A 20,615-nucleotide genomic window follows, 5' to 3' on the forward strand; every position below is an offset into this window, starting at 1 on the left:
AGGGCCCGCCCCTTTTACAATAAAACTATAATAAGCATAGTTTATTATCGTTTTATAGTAAAAGGTTTGCAGTTGCTGCTGCTGGTGAGGAGGGGGGATGACGCTCCTCTGAATAGAGCCACCACTGCCAGCTTTTAGCTAGAAAATGGCCCATTGGGAAACACAGCGAATGCCGAATAATTGCATATTCATTGCTTTACTGTATTACAAATACTTTATTTGTAGTAACTACTTATTTGTTCGTTTTCTGAAATAAATAACACCCATTGACGCGCATTTATGTTTCAAGTTACTATGCAGCTATTACTGATTAGTAAGTGATTGTGAAAGAGGGATGGTTGCTGGTTTACTGCAGAGCCTTGCTGCGCCCAGTCGTGCCAGCCACACTGTTTGCTTGTTTTAGAGGCAAGACCCTGAAACAAGCAAACACCACAGACACTGAACGATGAATGCATTCTAATACGGAGAACATAATCTAAAAAAAAACGGGGATAATCTTTATTTAAACACATGCCAAGCGAGGTCACTTTTTACCGTGCTCTAAAAAGAAAATGAACTGAACAATTTGTGCACAAACGAAAAAGGCGGAAAGAAAGTGTCACGGCAAAATACATTGCAGAAACGGTTAAAGGTTTGAATTAACACCCCCTCTGGGAGCTTTCCCCGTTTGCCATATCGGCTATCCTGGGAGAAGGAATCCATATCTGCAGGTTTACTGTCTGTGCCACATCACGGAATCGTGCAAATATTTCAGTTGGTTTATAAATATTTGATGTCAGTAGCGCGCTAAACTCGAACGCGCTGGATCAACTGAAGGAAGAGAACGCGTTAGACTATCTACAGTCAATCGATAATTTGTAGGATAGTGAAATGAATAGGTAATTACTGAGATAGAAGTATGTAAGAATGGATAGTCTGAGGGTTGTCTAGATGAATGGTTCGATGGATGGACAGAGAGACGGCTGCGGTGATGATAGGGCCTGAGAGCAGCAAACGAGTAACAATAAGTAAGAGGCATTCTTTACAGACCAGGAACAGTGGTTAATTTGTGCTTGTTGTTTCCGGTGCTGAGCACCGGCACTTATGTTTGATGGCCCGCGCTTATACTTCTGCCTAAAGCATTTGCTGCGAGAAAGGACACATATGGGAAAGACGGAGGAAGAGAAAAATGAAAAAGAGTCACAAAGGGAGAAAGCAGAAAGATGCAAGTGTGAGCTAAAGGGGCAGGGGTGGCTTTAAATGTATTGAGGAGGCCAGAGCTGGTTTCGGAATTACCCTGCCTCAGAATTCCCTGTTCCCACATTTAATTGCAGCAGCCACGTGTTTAAGAGAGGGTTTTGAGCACCGGCACATTTTTATTTACAAATTAAGCACTGACCAGGAAGGTGTGGTACAGTCCTCCTTCCCCTCCTACTTAACATGACCTAAAATACAGCATTACCCCGCGCCAAACTCAAGCATATCACATCAGCAACGGGCACACAGCGAGGTGGACTGCGCCTGAAATATCTGTTTCACCTCTAGTCCAACAGGGCATGAGCACGGCAGCTTGACTTCTAGGAGCTCTCCAACCATGACATACAAGGCAGTTTCCAAGGCCAGAAGGGGACATATGCAGATTATACAAATCACCGGTGATGAATGAATACGTAGAAGCATGATTAAATTAATGAAAACTTAAAAAACTAAACAAATAGATTTATGCATTCAGAAACATTTACACAAATATGTATTGAGAGTGATAGAGTTAAAGCAGCGACACAGAGAGACTACACAGGCATCGACAAGGGAAGGCAGGCATTCAACCAGATTTGTAGGTGATCAAGAAACTGACATAGACAGAAAGACATAGGTGGACAGATACATGGACATAGAAATAAATATTTATGGGATCATTTACCCACACTTGTACTTTACAAATATAATGCCAGCTAGAGGCACTAGACTAAACACTAAGGAGCAGATTTAAGAGCCCCTAGCTCCTCTTAGCGCCACACTTGCGTCAATTTTGTTTTTACGCTAAGGTGGCCCAATGAGCTAAAGTTGCCGCACCATTTTTACAAAGGGCCGTAATGCATGCACTTCGCCACTTTGTACCCCTTGCACCACATTTTAGCCTCCTTGGGCCACATTAGAGTTTTAAAAAATGACGCTAGTGTGGCCCAATGAGGCACTAGGCCCTATTAAAGATGGGCCTAAGGGCCATATTTACAAGGCCTGTGGAGCAGGGCGGCGCAGCAAGTGTCTTGCTGCACCTCCGTGCGCCACCAGGAAATGGCAGAAATGTCCTCTCCCTCTGTGCTGCCGCACAAATCGCTGCCATGCACCAACCAAGCATTGTGGAAATGATTGTTTTTGTGCAGGAAGGGGCACCATGTCGTTAGCACATATAATTCATAAGCATTTAGGAACAGACTTACTGGAGCAGCAGCGGTGCTTTGAGAGTTCTGTCACACATAAGAGCATGCAGTCCCTTTGATACATGAGAGTGACAAGTGCCACCATGGTTGTTCTACCACCCATGAGCACCGTGGTGGCACCATGTGTGGCCTGGCCTTGAAACATTTCCCTTCCTGCATAATTGCACCCCTTCCGTGGATAAGGTCCATTTAAGGGGGAGAGGTAGTGCAAGATGATCATGTGCCATTACTTCCCTTCTGAACTGTAAAACATATTACTAGCAAGTTATGACTTTTTTTTAATTTAGGTGCTCCCGAAATGCATGGGTCTGTAATAAAAAAGATCTACCACTTGTAATACAGATGTTCCAATCACTTGCTAATTATAGATGCATATCGGCAAGTAGAAATAAAGGTTGACTAATCATTTCAGATTCTATTGGCCTAGAAAATGTGTTGCACACATTGAAACTTACCATGGTGTTGTAAATCTGAGCAGTGGGTAAGAGGATCGCCATTACGAATGTCTTGTCTTCTTGTACGTCTGAAAATATCACAACAATAAGTAAAAAATCAGACCCTGACACATTTGCTGCCTCTGTTCAGCATCTAACACAGCTTTTTTTTAAAAGTGTAACGTAATAAAGTGTATTTCATTGGTATCAATATGAACGGCCGCTTTATCGTTAACAGAGAAGGTATTTTCACATTCCTAGGATTGGTGAAACCATTGATAGTCAGTAAATGATTTGCTCTGAGGGGCAAAAGATCAATAGGAGGCCCTACATTCTTATTAACATGTCTATTTGTTGCGAACCTCCCAGCAATCAGTCCTTAAAATGGCTTACTGTCAAAAAGTGAGTGTTAATCATGCTTTTCTACAGAGACACCTGGTTAATATCAACATTAAAAATTTATGGTATGCCATGTTCCAATATTCTAATTCGTTTACACTTTTCATACTACTTATTTGAAATTAAATGTAGTAGGATTTGGTTTTTGTTTTTCATAAAAGCTTTTCACCAAATAAAACATCAGTTTTATTTCTTGTAACATTTATTTTGAGTCATTCCCCTTTTGACTGTGTGTGATTTGTTTTCTCTTTTGCTTCTGCTTTGTCAGTTTCTTCTGTGTCAGAAAGGCTTACATGAATCCCACTGCAGGGACGGAAAGCAAATCCATACTAACGTTGAGCAAACAAAGATCAAGCTACGGGGCAAAGGCACCACTGCGGAAAACTGCTGGGGATTTAGAGTCAGGATATAGCAGAGAGGATTAAAGCCACAGAAAAGAGCTGTAAATCCATTTCTAATCGTCTCACTCAGATTGGTGAGCACAAAAGTCAAGTCTCTGCTGAGAGGGTACTATGTGGCATCAAAAGTGTCTCATGGTATTTCAATACAAGAAACAAATATGAATCTGCTTTTTCAAAGAAATGATTCTGTTTGAAACAACAAATAATGAAAGCTGAATTTTCCTGCTGTAGGTTGTAAATAACTAAGAACATTTCTAAAGACTGCAACACCTTACTGTTAGAAATGGGGTCTCTAGTTCGCAGAGGTATACACCCTTGTCCAAGTAGGGACCACAATCCTAGTAAGTCACACACAATCCAAATTATCCTGTGCTCATCCTCTGGTAGCTTGGCACTGAGCAGTCACGCTTAACTTAGAAGGTAATGTGTAAAGTATTTGTGCAATAAATCATGCAATAACACTGTGAGAACACCACAAAAACACACCACACAGGTTTAGAAAAATATAAGATATTTATCTGAGGAAATTAGGATCAAAATGATCAAGATTTGATAAGCACAAGCTGAAATATCACTTTTGCAATGATAAAAAGAGTCTTAAGTATTCAAGGATCAACAAATGTCTTGTGTGTTCACAAAGTACATGGTATGCATCAAAATTCCACGCACGGAGACGGCTTAGTAGGAGATGCATGGAAAAAAGAAGGTGTGCGTCGGATTTCCTGATGTGCACAGATGATGTGTTGATTCTTCCCACACTGCAAGGGCTTTGCGTTGATTTCTGGTGTGCAGTCTTGGATCCTCACTGCGATGCAGGGTCTTTTGATGCCCAGGGACGATTCGTGGAAATCCTGGGTGTGCAGGACGAAGTCACAGGTGCTGTGTCGATCCAGTGTGGTGATGCGTCACAGTTTTTGTTGAACAGCAGGAACTGTGTCGATCCTGTATGGCTGTGTGTCGAAGTTCTAGACGCAATGCAAGCACTACATCAATCTCCACTCGGGGAGCCTGGCAGCATCGTTCTGGTTCGGTGATGCGGTAATTCTTTCACTGATGGGCAGGGTGTGCATCTATTCCAGCAGGCTGTGCATCGATTTCCACTGTACAAGGAGTTTCCTTGAAGAAGAGAAGTCTCTTTGGCCCTGAGACTTCAGGAACAGGAGGCAAGCTCAATCCAAGCCCTCGGAGAGCACTTCTCACAGAGCCAGAGGCCAGCAAGGCAGCATTCCTTCACAGAAAAGCATTCCAGGTGAGACCTTTGTGCAGCCAGGCAGCTCCTCTTGGCAGGTTCTAGGATCTGGTTCAGAGTGTCTGTCCTAGGAAGTGTCTGAATTGGTGGGATCAGGGACCCAGGTTATTTACCCAAACGTGCCTTATGAATAGGGGAGACTTCAAAGAGTGGTTTTGAAATACACAAGGTCCCCTTTAAGTACAGGTCTGTCTGCCAGGGCCCTAGTAGGGGTTTTGGCAGTCTATTGGTGAGGGCAGGCCACTAGCCTTTGAAATGTAAGTGTAGGCCCCTCCACCCTTCCAGCCCTTGAAGACCCATTCAGGATGCAGGTGTTACTGAGTATCCTGTGTTTGTGGTTGTCTGGGTGAAATGCACAAGGAGATCTGTCAACCAGCCCAGACATGGATTGGAGATATGCTGTAATGTAAGGCACAGATGGATTTTAAGTGCAGAGCAATGCTCCCTTTCTAAAAGTGGCATATCTAAAACAGTAATATAAAATCCAACCTCACCAATAAGTAGGAGTTTGTATTCTAGCCATACTAACCATACTAAACATGACCTGTTTACCCCTTTCTGATCAGACTCTACCACTCAATCAGTATATGAGGGTAGCCCTAATGTAAGCATATCAAAGGAGCAGGCCTCACAGCAATGGAAAACAAATTTGGTGTTTTCCACTACCAGGGCATATACAACACACATGTACATGTCCTGCCCTTTACATACATAGCACCCTGTCCTATGGGTTACCTAGGGCTACATTAGGGATAACTTAAATGTAGAAAAAGGGGAGTTTAAGGCTTTGCAAATACTTTTAAATGCCAAGTCGAGGTGGCAGTGAAACTGCACACACAGGTGTTGCAATGGCAGGCCTGAGACATGGTTAAGGGGCTACTTATGTGGGTGTCACAACCAGTGCTGCAGGCCCACTAGTAGTATTCAGTTTACAGGTCCTGGGCACATGTAGTGCACTTAGCTAGGGACTTACAAGTAAATTAAATATGCCAATTGGGTATGAGCCAATGTCACAATGTTTTTAGAGAGCGAGCACATGAACTTTAACAATGGTTAGCAGTGGTAAAGTGTCCAGAGTCCAGCAAAAACGAGGTCAGAAAAAGTAGAGGAAGAAGGCAAAAAGTTTGAGGGTGACCCTGCAGAGAGGCCATTTCCAACACTTACCACAGGGAAATAAGCGCAGATGATATTAAGTGTATCCTGCACTGTAAGTACTTCCACATCATTATCTTCAGTGGCGACTACCTCACAGATGCTGGGGTGCTACTTGTATTGCCACACAAGAAAGAAAAATGACCTTCCAGCAACCTCCAACCTCCTAGTGGCCACCAATGGCCAATGATTGATAGAATTTGCAGCTTGGAGAGGTAGATAGGCGGGTCTATGTCTCCTAGCCTTGCCTTATATTATAATACAAACCATCTCTGATACATCAACCTGACGTTGATCAGCACCTTCCAATACATCTCACAAATTCCCCCAGACAATCTCAGAAATACCTTACAAAATACTTCCCACGTCTCTGTATTGCGGCACCTGTGATTCAACCAATATGGCTTTAAATATTTTGAAAAGTGTTTAGTTGTAGCTCATGGATGTTCTGTCTCTGTTTAGTCACTCTTCATAAGCATGCTGTAAACTCAAGTTGTCAAAAAGAAAATGATAGAACTGCCCTCAGTAAGAAGTAAGGGTCACATGATATCACGTCTTAGAATATGACCAAGGCCGAGGAGAGTTTGATGTTGCTACAATTACACCATCGATTTTGGCCACACTGTGCTAACTAGCCACTTAAATATATCCAAATGTGCTGGCATTACTATTTGGAAAATCTGCCTATAGTGGAACTGTGTGCCACCCAATGATTATATCATAAGAAATGCTTCCCATTTGTGATGTAAACCACTAATGGGTCTAGGAAACGCCTTTTCCGTGAATCTTGTTTAATATGTTCAATCTGGTGGCACAAAACATGGAAACAAGAGTCAGCAAAACTCAGAAAATAGATAAAAGCTAAGTCACCATTATTAATCTAGGAAAGCTTTTGAGAAATTACTACACAGCCTTCTCAAAATACTGTCTGCATGACTCAGATGAAAGGCGTGCTCACTTAAACTGCAGATAACAGTCTGGTTCAGGCTGCTGCATACCGTGCTCTTCTGCAAATGTTTAAACAATGAATATTTGTAGTGGCTAGGTCTCTCTCTACATTATCCTGTCATAGTGTTGTTTTAAATAAATAGTACTGCCAAGATTATAAAACTCATAAAGTATGGACTCTGAGCTATTATATCGTGGTACGTCCAACTGAAATCTAGGGTATATTCACAAACCAGGAAAAACTGGCGCATGGAGCAATGTAGGCTTGTAATGGTCAGTGCCACCCCGCCCCCCCACTTTCACCCCAGAATATTGGGGACGGTCATGTGGAGAAGATGTGTTTGAGAGAAAGGCCGTTCTGAGGAGATCTGTAGATATCAGAGGTGACAATAACTTCAGTGGCAGAGGTAGCAACAGTTTGCTCATGCCAGAACTGGGCTGCAGAATGCAGGTGTCTTTGATAATGAGACTTCAGGGTCATTGTCTAGAATTGAGAGCTTGATATGAAATATCTTTGAAAGTGAATGAGCATGACATACAGCATGGTTGCTTCAATGGGGAGTAGCTACCATTGGTGCAGCAGATGCAGTGCTCCAGGGCCCAGAGTCCTACGGATCCCATTGAACCCCGATGATTGCATTATTTCACTGTCCTAGCAGCATTCAGATGGGCCATTTTCTTTACTTGCACCAGGGCCCCTGGCATCCAAGCTGTGCTTCTGGATTGCTTGGTAGGTGGAATATTTTATGAGAGTGAGTAACTGGAGAGTGAACACACATGAGAGTGAGTGCTTGTGAGCAAGAGGCAGAGGAAACTAGTGCCTAAGATAGGTGTCTGAAAACTAAGCTCTTGTGAGTGAGCTGTGAGTGAGTGTTGGGTGGTGAGTGCCTACCTCTGAGCATGAGCGCCTATGAGGGTGGGTGAGTGGGAAAGCGAGAGATGATGTTAGTGAGTGTCTAGAATTCAGTACACCTATGATGAGCAGCGTTTAAGTGACTTACTGTTATTGTGAGTCTTTGAATGTCCAGTGCCTGTGACAGTTTTTTTGACTGTGGATCCCATAAATGTTGAATGTCTGTGAGCACATTTTCACCATAGACCTTTTCTCCCTACCTTCTGTGTACTTTACCTATGTCTCACTCTTCTATATTTCACTTTTCCTCATTTGTGCTTGTGTGTCCATCTTCTCTGATGTCCATGTTCAGTATGTATATTCTTTGTCTGCAAGTCCCTTTTCTGTGTGTCTCTGTTTCATGTTTGTCTCTCCTCTACATACCACTCAGGTTCATGTATGACCTTTCCCTGTACGCTTTTTTTGGGTTACTTATGAGGATATCTCTCCTCTCTTGAATGCACAATCTCTCCTGATCTCTCTACCATGTCTGATTGGCCCATCTCTGAGTGGGTTCAAATAATGGTGAATTTGAAAGGATTAACAAAATGTGTGATTGCTTATAATTGGTTACTCAATGACATTGAGATGTGATTTTGAAAAAGAATTCAAAAATGAAAATCAGACATGTTTTTTCTACTTCAAAAACACCCTTCAGGTTACACTGGCACTGTAGTGCAAAGGTCAGAATCAACAAGGTGATGAATGGAATACTTGAATTAATCTCAGCCACTAATAATCACTCGGGCCACATCCCATTCCATCATTTTTTTGCCTACCATGCCACCTCAGTTTTGACCCAGCTATGTGCTAATCAGTCTTGACCATGCTCCTCATGGGAAGAGTCCAGCCTGAAATTGCTAGGCCAAGTACTCCCTGAACTGGTACACAAGCAACCTAGAACTAGTTACACCCTAGTAATGTTTCTTTAGCCAGGTATAACTTGGTTCTAGTAGCACAGTGAGCCCACTACCCACATCAGGGCATACACAGTGCTCTTGCTGCAGTAAATGCAACATCAATAGGGTGACAAATGAAATGCTTGAATTAATCTCAGCCACTGGCAATCACTCAGGCCTCATCCCAAACCATCTTTTTTTGCTCACCATGACAACTTAGTTTGGACCCAGCCACATGCAAATCAGCAAAAGGTCTTTCTTGTTTGGCATGGCACATTGACTCATTACAGCAAAATAAACGTTCCGCTGTGTGCTGAAGAAAAATTTATTTTAAAACGACTACACAGACTAGTGGTAATCTATACAGAGCCTAAATAAGCTGAAAGCAGCCCTCTAAAGTTTGTGCGTCACAGTTTTATCGTCTCCATCGAGCCAAGTTCACTCTGCTTTTTAAGGACGGCTGTAGAAGTAAGGGGCAGACATAGCAAAGGGTTTTACCCATTCTGTGTCTATGGGAAAATGTGTTTGTACATATGGCCCTAAGTGCCTTCCAGCGCTCATCAGTAGCTATACAAATTTGAAGTTTCTTTGCCCTGGTTAATAGAATTTAGAACATTAAAAGCAAAACCACCTTGTGATGCGTTTCTTATTCTAACTGTATGAAAGGTTTTAGGAACTATATCTTTCTGGCAGCAGTACGGCTTTATAACAAAGGGTTAGCTGTTTCTGACCCGCAGGTAATTAATGGGTAGGATTGCAGTATTTACAAGACATATCCCCATGCTTCCTTTAGAATTACCTCAAGTGTAATTCTGATACAACAAAAGCCCTATGGCACTTATTGTAGCAGCATGTTCTAGAACATTCCTTTATGGCAGATGGGGTTTCCATTCTTTCCAATTGAACATATTTGGAACCGCCTGCTCTGTTTCAGTCGTCGTCCATGTGGTACCTGAAAAGAACGCCCCTCTTTTTTAAGTAACTGCTTGCTTTTTGCATAATCACTTGCTTTTATAGCACTTCACATCAAGCCTCTGCCGCTTTTGATAACTGCAATAAACAGGCGTTTCTAGTACACAAAGAACAGTAGTACTCAATTATCCTGAATATGCCTTGCTGAGACTTCAGGATTTAAACTCCAGCTGAAAGCACCTGCCAGAAACGAGCATTCAGCTCACTGAGACATCCCACCTTTTAAACACAACGTCTACAAATCTTCGGCGAAAAGCCAGGTTTTCAAAACAATTTTATCACTCTCCAGCAGCCTTAATCGGCAATTCTTTCTGAATAATACTGTTGATGAAACATAAAACGGTGACAGTAGGCGTGCTCCGCTCAGACCTGCTTACGCTGTGCTTGTTACAGCATTAGTAAATTCCTCAGACCACTGCATCGTATTTGTGCTGATCTTTTTTTAGAACAAGTGAGGTTATCCAACAAATGTCACATTTTATAATCATGCCAACACACGAGCTTATGAAACATGACCTACAAAGCGTTCGCATGCGGCTGGGTAAGTGGTAATATTGCAGGCTCTCTAGGCCGTCGCCCAGACCCTTTCAGAGTGCTGAGTGTGACGAAAGAGAGGGAGGGGGCTGCCTTCGGAAATCCCTGTCACAGACACTGGGTCAGCGACACAGGAAATGATTCTGGGAAACATTCCTACAGTGCACCCCGAAGTGCCGTTCTCAACACTTTTGGGATCTGTGAAAACAAGGTGGCATTAGTGGGAAATGCTCACTGAACCAAGTTGTCTGTCATGTCACTTGGCGACAACTGCGTTCGCTTCCTCACCTTTGTCTTTCTGCAGGAAGATTGCTGAGTTGCATTAGCCTAGATTAGCATTTGGTTTTGCAAACGCATTAACTCACAAAGCCGAACCTTTGGCAGCTAAACAGAATCGTACACATTCATCAACTAAACATCTTAGGACCCCATTTTCTATTTTCTCATGAATGTCCTAGCCAGAAAAATCAAAAGCCAGTGCCCTGTACAGGTAAAACACGATGCTTGATTAGTTAAAGTGAGCAGCAGATACAAGGTGGCACCACTGGCAAACATGTCACATGTGAGCTACATGGCAAACATGTCGCATGTGAGCTACAGTGTGTATTTACACCATTGAAATGTATGACAAAAAATATGTTTGTGCTGAGAGGCCTGCTGTGCTGTAGCTAGTCTGCTGTTTACTTTAATTGCAGTGACATATAGCACCTTCACTAAGGAAAGGGCTAGTAATATTCTTTAAAGTTATTTCCTGGTTAGGTTTTAAAGACTTAATTAATGGTGAAATGAAATATTTGGTATCTTAGGGGGCACAATGTCTTTGTAAAAATGTACTTTGGCCGGAAATGTCTTAAAACCAGTTCTGCTGCTTATCACATGTCCAGGACTAAAATATACATCCTTGAATGGGAGAGTTCACAACTCTGACTCAGAGGGGAATGGTTTGCCTTTGGGTTCCAGAAGGGCCATTTTGTGTTAAAAGCTGACTACTCAGCAAAGATTAGATATGTGGGAGTGGAGAGGAACAGGTAACTGCACAAAGAGCATCTTTAGCACTACCCCTTTCATACATCAGTCCCAACCAGCATGTTTGAGTACCTAGCTGAAAAACACATACATGGAAGGCTAAAGAAGAATGTTCTCCTTGGTGGCCTGTTCAAAGAGTTCTTGATCTGAGGTCCACTAGACTTGTACATAAGTAGTGTAAAGGAGTGATGGGTGAATGAGAGAGAGTATTAGTGAATGGGGAGATCTTACATTGTACTGTAATGCATTGTGTTGTTTCTACATTGCCCTTATTGTAATATTGTTTGTGATATTCATGTATGAGTTTTTAAGCAATATATTTTATAAAGGCAATTTATATAAAAATGAAATGTTTGAATGTACACAATTGGTAGAAAATAAAGTATTTAAAATTGAATAAAAATGTAAAGAATACCTTTTTGGGGTCACTTTAGGTTGGGATTGATTCCATTGATCAATGTAGATAGGTTTAGTGGGGAATTACTAAACTCCACCACCATCTCCTTAGAACATTTATGGACCTGGCAAGACCCCATCTGAAGAAGAAGGCCCTGCTGGAAAAAGAATTCTGACTTTTGACTCCTGCTGGAAAAAGAGAAGTCACACAAGAACTCAAAGACTTAAGGACCCCTGAATCGTCCTAGCGTACAGGGACTGGAACTGCTCTTCAAGTGTCAAGTGATTGGCCTTCTGTTTACATGCTTCATGAACACATAAAGAGGAAAGACGTCTGAATCCAAGAGGGCTCAGCTATCTAAACAAGACAAGACACTGCAGACTGCTGTGCTACAGTGAGACCTGGGGCCTAGAAGCCTGCTTAAAGAATCTAGGGAAACTAGGACAGAAAAAATTAGCTTTCTCATGAGTTGGAAACTAAGGCCCTACTTTTTTTTGTGGATGGCATGTTATCTCGGCAGGACGATGGAGTAAATTACTCCATCACTCTGTTAGGGGTACCACCTACTAGATTTAAAAATGACTGCTAAGGTGGTGCTCATTTGTAAAGCATTAGCAGGAACCACAGTCAGCATGGTTTCTGTCAATGCATTTTGCTGTGGGTGCCGGGCTCTGTCTACATGACGGTGCCTTGTTTTGGACACTTTTCATTTTTATTTTGAAAAAAGTAATTTTCTTTTTGTAAAGAAAAACGAAAATGCCCCCTCATCATGGGAGTCAGCATGAAATTGTGTGCACCACAATCTATTGTCTTTCTATAGTGCTTTTTGACTTACAAATTTGATAATACAGATCTCATATTCCCCTTGATCTATTCAGATGATCTTTGAATCTTTCTGCTCATTAAGTGTGTCTCAATATTCTAAAATTGGCTAGGGAATTTTATTCAGTTTTGTTCTTTACTTTAAATTAATTTCTCCTGCATGAACTTAGCACAGCCTTCTCTGGGGGATTGTCTGCTGCTTAGGTCATTGCCAACAGGGGCTCAGTAGAGATTCTCTTACAACTATGTTTCTACCTAACAGAGTGGATTTTGTGTTGGCAGGGGTGATGTCCTCCCAAATTAATAATCCATTTCTGACAGCAAGATTCTATACATTTTGAGGGCATGTTGGTGTTTTTGCCCACTTAAACTCTTTATCATATAAATTTAGCCTCTATAAAGCAGCAAAGGTGAAGTCAATGAATCTTGCTTTGTCAATGTGACCACAAATAGTTTTGCTTTTGTTGAATTTGTTTCAAATGCACCCACATTGATAAGGCTAAACACCTTTCATATGTTCATAATTGCTGCCACACTGAGTGACGCAAAGTGACGTGAGACACAATGTGGCAGCCATTTTGAAAGTATGAAACATTATAATCTATGCTTGCAATTTGGCTATTGGCCACCACATTGCACCATGCCACTTTTCATTCCATCATGTTGCACAACATGTCTGCCAAGTATGAAAATATTTCCTGCACTTTCAACATAGGCATTGTAATACATTTTTCTACTTATCATCATGTAACATGGTAGCTGTTAGACCCGGCATCCTTTGGCGTGTTTTCCCCTAGCTTTTCACCTTCAAACCTCCTGTTTTTGATGACTTTGGTTTTACTGGTCTTAGGATTCTGCACACTTTTCTACTGCTAACCACTTCTAAAGTTCTTGTGCTCTTTCCCTAAAACATGGTAAGGTTGGCATATACCCGAATGGCATATTTGATTTTCTCATAATTCCCTAGTAAAGTGCAATATATGTGTAAATTAAATGATACTAATGGACCTGCTGCACTGATTGTGCCACACACTTAAGTACCCCTTTAAACATTTCTCAGACCTGCCATTGCAGAGTCTATGTGTGCAGTCTTGAACTGCCATTTCGATCTGGCAAAATAAACGTTTTGCCAGGCCCAAACCTTCCTTTTTAATACATATGTCACCCCTAGGGTAGGCCCAGGACAGAGCATAGGGCAAGGTGCAATTTATGTAAAAGTAGGACATGAACGTTTTTGTTTTACAGGTCCTAAATTCATTTTTCACTACTGCAAGGCCTGTCTCTGCCAAAGGTTTACATTGGAATTGCCTACTTACACTTTATAACCCTAATTTCCAGATGGGAAGTGATAATCCCTTCATGTTTGCTGTCTCTGGAATCACAATTTAAAATACTAACTTATGAGGAAGTCGAATTTTAAATTGCAGTTCTGAAAGACCCACTTTTAGAAAATTGGCATTTTCTTGCCTCCACAATGCAGCCTGTCTTTGGCCCATGACTGGGTGTAGTTGGCAGTTGGGCTTTGTGTATTTCTCTTAGACAGCCACACGTAATAGGTGCTCAGGTGTAGCTTTATGGGCCATCCGGGGCAGGATGTCAGGAGAAGCTGGACTCAGCCTCACTTGCACTTGAATAGGCTTTGTCCTGTACCCATACAAAGGGATGCATACCCTCTCTAGCCAAGAGAGGGAGGTCAGAACATCTGTGCACTTCAAGGGCATGCCATAGAAGTGCCCCCCACATCAAAGCCTCTACTGGGTATAAGAACTGAACCTCAGACACCACCATTTCAGTACACTTCTGAACCTGTGAATACTTTGTCAGGAAGAAGGACTGCTGTGCTGCTGAAGGTCTGCTACTCTGCTGGACTGCACTCTGCTAGACTCCTACTCTGCTGTGCTGACATGCTGCCAGATGCCCTCATGTCTGGGAGTAAGGACTACACCTACATCTCTCCAAGCCAGAACACAGAGTGACTCCCAGGGCTAGTTGGCTGGCCTCCTGATCTGAAAAGTTAGTGAAATAAAATACATCCAATCAGCCTATTTCTGCACCTGGACTATGCCGTCAGTGAGTCAACCCTGCCAAGTGGTGCTACCCTAGTTCTGGACACTTGGAGGTAGGCCTAAGGTGCTTCCCAGCAGAAGCAATGCATTGTCACTGATGAGTGGTGCATCCCCGAGCAGAACCAACATATCTCCTCTGCTGAGATGCGCATCTTGAAGCAGAACTGAGGCATCACCGCTGTTGTGTGGATTGGACCTAGTGCAGAAGAATCACAAATCTGATGCACCTCAAATCTTGGGTTTGACAAATACCCTTCATAACCACTGCGGCACAAAGGTTCCCTGGAGAATGTCCTCACATCCATCATCCATGGCAGCCTTGAGTATTATGCCAAAGCTCTGCATTGCAGCTTCATCGCTCATCAAAACAACATATCGTCTCAGGGGTGCAATGCATCCCTGACACTGGCATTTGTATCACAACCTCCATTGATGGGATCCTTGATGATGATGCAACAGGACCTCACACCGCAGCCTCGCTGCATCTTGAACCAATGCATCAAATCGAGTGCTTGACCCATCTTCACATTGGATCCAAGAAACGGTCCGCAACCAGGATTTGAGATACTTCCTTTAGTGGGCCGAACTGGGTCCCTGTAGCCAGCCCACATCTTCACCTTGGATCCAAACAATATCTGCAACCAAGATTTGAGGAGCTTTGTTCAGTGGGCCTGACTGGGTCCCTGTAGCCGGCCCATGCTCTATTGTGGTCAGCCTGAACTTTTGACTTTGTCCTGGTCAGGGTCAACCAGATATTCCCGGTTGGCGCTTTCTGCTTGTAAGCGCTATATTATAGCTTATTCTTTAAAAATCATAACTCAAGTTCCAAAGATGGAATTTTTGTTATCTTCTGCTTGTTTTATTTATTACATTTTTCTAAGCTATTGTGGGATCCTTTTTTGTGGTGTTTTCACTGTTTTACTGTTTGAAGTGTTACACAAATACTTTACACATTACCCTCAAGTTAAGCCTGACTGCTCTGTGCCAAGCTACTAGAGGGTGAGCATAGCTTACTGTGGGGTTTGCTTGTGCCTTACCCTGGCAAGAATTGTGTTTGCCTCTTGACCAGGCCACACACCCTAGTCAACCAACAACTCAGTTTCTCACAGTAACGATCTTTAAAGTTTAAAATTAGGCTTTTATTGTGGCTGGTCTACAGTATTAGATTTTCCAATTCTGCCACATTTTAAAATCATATGGCATTGCCAAATCCAATAATGGGAGCCAGCAATAAGATGCAGGGGGGTGGCAACAGATGAGCAGTGGGAGAAGGGTGGAGGAATTAGACACAGCCAGAGCGAAGGAGTGAAAGCTGGATGAATTTAGAGAGAAGTGGAGGATGATAGAGAGTGAGTGCAGTGCTCAGTGTCAAACAATCTGAGGGAGGGAGTCAGCTGGGTTAGGTGGGAGAGGTAGTGAGAGCAAAATTAAGAGTGTCAGCATGTTTTAAGGACAAAGACAGTATCAAAGAGCAAAACATATACTCTCATTGAGTGTAAAATGAGATGTCAAATTAAAATAAATTAAAAAATATCCCTTGATGTCAGCTAAGGAAAGATACAATTCAGATAATCAAAAGCAAGTTTAAAGAAACAAGTGTTCCATGGCTGGGGCACACATATGAAGGATCATCCAATGTGCATCCAATGAAAAACATCCAATAAATAGCAGAGAAAATATATATACATAAAGCAATAAAATCGCATTGAAGTGGCTGGCCTAAAGCCCCACCTAGGGAGTATTATATACAATGCTGTCTTTGACAGAAAGCTGAATTTCTCTGAAGCAACGCTATATAAATGTTATTGTCATGGGCAGCTATTCAGCTATTCAGATTGGGTTGGTTTTGATTTATGGAGCAGCCATGTGTTTTGTCCAAACTGACTTTGTCAAAACATATCAATGCTATCAATATTCAGAGATGACTTGGCGTCATCACCTCAACCAAATAGCAGATAGCTAGATGTAAAGGATAACATGTAGATTTAGAAAATACTATAAGTATTTCATTTGGTATCTTTCAAAGAACCTAGTTTAAGCATAGAAACTGTATTCTAGCAAAAATTCACTTAACTCATACAGAATATATACATTATCAAAAAGGGTTTAGAGTTAACATTTAGGTTTAGTTATCAGAGGGGTAACGTTAAATATTGTCAAAACAATTTCACATTTTTAAAAGGTAGAAAAAATTTCCCACCTAAAGATAGAATGACAAAAATACCTTGTTTAAATAGACAATAGCCATTAATTTAATGGTAATAGTGGGCATAGAAACACAAATGTTCAATATGTGGATGTGCATGGTTTTGAATACCAAACTATGGAACTCCTACAGGATCTGTAATAAGCCATGAACAAGGTCAGAAATAATGGCAGTAAGTTGCAATGGGAGATGAATGTTGGCCACACCCTTAAATTATTTTTCCAGAAGCAGAAAGCAGTGGAAAGGGTGCCCAAGGGGGGGGGACTTTTGCAACATTCAAGTTTTAATGTGGCAAATTTGAGATGAGCATTTTACACATTGAGAAGAATATAGAAGAGGATTTTATAGACATTTAAAGTCTAATGTTGGGAGGAAGTGGCAGTAGAGGAGATGAAAGTAGCAAGCCTCAGTTCATTCAACACGGAAAATAAGATTTAATTCACCCCATGTCTTGGGTATGATTTCTATGTGAAAAGATATCTGAGTTGCAATAGCTCTCTGGTCATTTAAATTAGTAAAAAGGATAAACTCAGCCTTGTTTATTAAAGCAAAGGCAGTAACTTATTAAAGTTTAGATTGAGCTAGTGATGATGCCAGGAACCCAATATGTAAAGCAGGCCCTAGGGCTCTGATAAGATATAAGGGTAAGGAAGTTTGTACAGGCCATTTTGGTCTGTAGAGAAAAACTATACAGCATGACCAGCAAGAACAAGCATTGGGTGAATGGAGAAGTTGTATGACATGCTTGTGGAGACTGGTGAGGCAGAGCAGTATGAGGGACTTCCAGGTCAGAGGAAAGTGCAAATCTAATGGCTAGAAGGAGCTGAGTAGGTGCTTCTGCATTGGCTTAAGAAGCCACAGCAGAGATAAGAAGTTGTCTCGAAACTTAATTGGTTTTAGGCTCTCTGTAGCTATTAGCTCACTCACTGTTGATTCACATTTGTTGTATTGCTCTTGCTTCTGTCTCAGTCTCACCCTCCAGTTAGGACTTTGATTACCCTCAACTTACTGATTCTTGCTTGTTCTGTTTGGAGTTTTGCATTTGTGTGGCAACTGGTGCTCCTGAATCTGAAGAGGGACCTGGGCCTCTGGAGTTATCAAGTACCTTTCACAGGAGCATCAGATAATCTCATAATGGGGTTATATTATGATATACCTTTAGAGTCATGCTAAGAGAAATTTGACATGTTATTGTCTAATAGTTCAATAACCCATGAATCCTGTGTCCAATCCAAATGTCAGAGAGAAGTTCTTGAAGATGTGACGGCACCTGTGTTAAGACTGAGCAAGTAAGACCATATGCAGCCAAAGGAGAAGATGTTGTATAGATGACAATGTGAAGGAAGCTAAGAGCATGAGTGTGTTAGCAGTGGAGATGGTTGAGTAATAGGAGACAATGACTGGTCATTAGGCAACATGGGTGTATAAGCAGAAAAGTGCCATGTTAGCAATACAGAAGGTTACAATTTTGGTTCAATATGTGACATGATAGATAGGGGCAAATGTGACTGCGGGTCCAAATTGATATAGACGGAGAAGTAGTGGTATTGTAAGTCAACAGAACAAAATCACATACTTAAGTGGACTCCAAGGTGGCTTGAGGAAGCTACATTGTAGTGGGGTCAGAGAGGCTGTTTTATAAGTATAAGTGGGTGACATTATTAAAGACAATGATTTGAGAGATTTTGATAAGAAGGAGAAACAGGAAGCAGGCCCATACATAGAGAAAACGATGGCCTGGTAAGATTTGCACCATGTGGAAAATTACTGGCTCACAGATAAAGATTGAATAGGTAGATAGGTGGATGAATGTCAATGGGTAAATAGCTTGATGATGTACAGGCTGAATGTGTCCACTGTAATACTTGAGCAATCATCAGCTCTGAAATGAGAATTTGTTTTGTGAAGCTGTGAAGATAAGGATAGATAATGTGGAATAAGTGAAGTGAACAACATTTTGAAAAAAGACTGTCTTACTTATCAGCATTGTCTTCATGAAGAAAATTGCTAAGTCCTCCCCCACAAGGAAAGAAGTGCTAATAGGTATGCAGCGGGGATGATAAGTACTGTTTGATGGACATTGACCTACAGATCACAGCCATGTGAAATCCAAAGCATGGTTTGCTGGAATTAAGTATGAATTTTCAAATGACAAGTGGTTGGCAGTTGTAGTAAAGTATCATGGAGAAGCTATAATTGCTTAATTGGTCTGTTAATTGGCTCTGGGAGGCAATTGAAAGAAACTGACTTGATTGAAGTAGTCATTGATTTGGAGGTTTGTCTTGCTAGCCAATAACAAACAATGCCAATAAAGACTTAAATTATATGTTTGGATGAGTGATTTTAAATGTAAGAGATGCACTGAACAGTAGTTTACCTTTTTGCAGTTGGAAAATAGCGAGAGCAGGAAGATCCATCCCAAGCGCAGTAGGGGTCTCTGGCAAGGCAGCACTCAGCACAAGCTTTTCCATAGATGTCACAGCGGTGCAGTGGAAGCTGTGAAACCCCGATAGGAGAACCAATGTACAGTTGTTGCTGTAAAACATATGCATATTTATGAAAGTGTCAATTTCTGTAGTGTGTTGCTTGCATTTATAAAAAGAGCAACACATCAATCAACATGTTAGAACTGCTGGCATTCATAATGGTCTAGCTTTCAAGCTACATACATGTTGGTGCCCAGCAGAGACCATGTGGCCCCTGTCCTTTAGCATTTTATTGTATGTTTTACCATGTCCATCACAACTACAGAGTAAACCCAATAATCACCATTGTTTTTATGAAGAGCAACAATTTGTCTCTCAAAGATTTCCCTATGTCAATCTGAATCGGTTATCCTTTTTACAGGCTTCTACTACAGATGGAATTACTTCACTTCGATTGCACATCAAAACAAATACTAATTAACTATTCTATGTTAATAAATGATGGCCTTAAATCTCTGCAACTGAGGTAAAATTAAATGTTCTACTCTACTGTGAGTGCCCTTTCTTCTCTCATGTCCTTCCACATATGCCTGTTCCCTGTACTTTAAGCACACTCTTCTTACCTAAGCATGAAATAGAACAAGGAGAACAGACATAATTAACAACCTTTGAAAGCCCCATTAATATCCTAGATTGTAGGGTTCCCATACCTTATTAATAGTGTGGTGTGAAAAAAATTAATATAGTTGTACGTCGCTCAAAGACAAAGTCATGTCCAGGCATAAGTGAGACTCACATTTGGATAAAAGAGTACAGTTAAAATTGAAATTAATGCTACCACTTTCTTATCCACACACACATCATTTATATATTGCATACATTACCTCCATATGGGATCTGGCAAATATGTGCAAGTCCCCATTGTTGAGAACAGGTACATTACACCATGCATACCAAACGCATAAGTCACCAGGTGTGAACTTATGTTGTTTTATAATGATTTAATACTACTTTATCAACTATCATGTTGGTTAACACAGCCATTTTGTATGACCATGTCGTACCTATTTAACTTTTCTACTAGCCCAAGTGTTATTCTCTTACTTGGCACCCCAAACCGAAAATATAGAATGTAGTTAGATCAGCATGGAAGCTTCCTCCTAAGCTTCTTAGTCTCATGACTTTTGCACACTTCTCATAAGAAAGTTGAGCACCCGCTTCCTGCCAAGTTTCAGCTTCTGTCACATGAATCTTCCTCCTGTTGCTTATGTGAAGAAAATATATAAAAGTGGGGAAGTTTAGAAAGGGTCTAGCAGTAGATGCCCAGCTGGTTGGGGAGCTAAATAATCTCTCTCTGTGCTGTGATATCATT

General features: G+C 41.5%; 1 protein-coding gene across 4 annotated transcripts in view; it reads right to left on the minus strand.

The window, feature by feature from the left end:
- SEMA3A (semaphorin 3A) overlaps window positions 1–20,615 on the minus strand; it is a 428,574-nt gene that overhangs the window by 26,464 nt on the left and 381,495 nt on the right. For all 4 annotated transcript variants that reach the window (XM_069228709.1, XM_069228710.1, XM_069228707.1 and 1 more), the window contains 2 exons: window positions 19,195–19,352; window positions 2,876–2,943 (listed from right to left, as the gene is read on the minus strand). In XM_069228709.1, coding sequence (XP_069084810.1) covers window positions 2,876–2,943; window positions 19,195–19,352 — 226 coding nt within the window. The remainder of the gene's footprint in view (window positions 1–2,875; window positions 2,944–19,194; window positions 19,353–20,615) is intronic.

This window comes from Pleurodeles waltl, chromosome 4_1, assembly GCF_031143425.1.
Source record: "Pleurodeles waltl isolate 20211129_DDA chromosome 4_1, aPleWal1.hap1.20221129, whole genome shotgun sequence".
Taxonomy (NCBI): Eukaryota; Metazoa; Chordata; class Amphibia; order Caudata; family Salamandridae; genus Pleurodeles; species Pleurodeles waltl.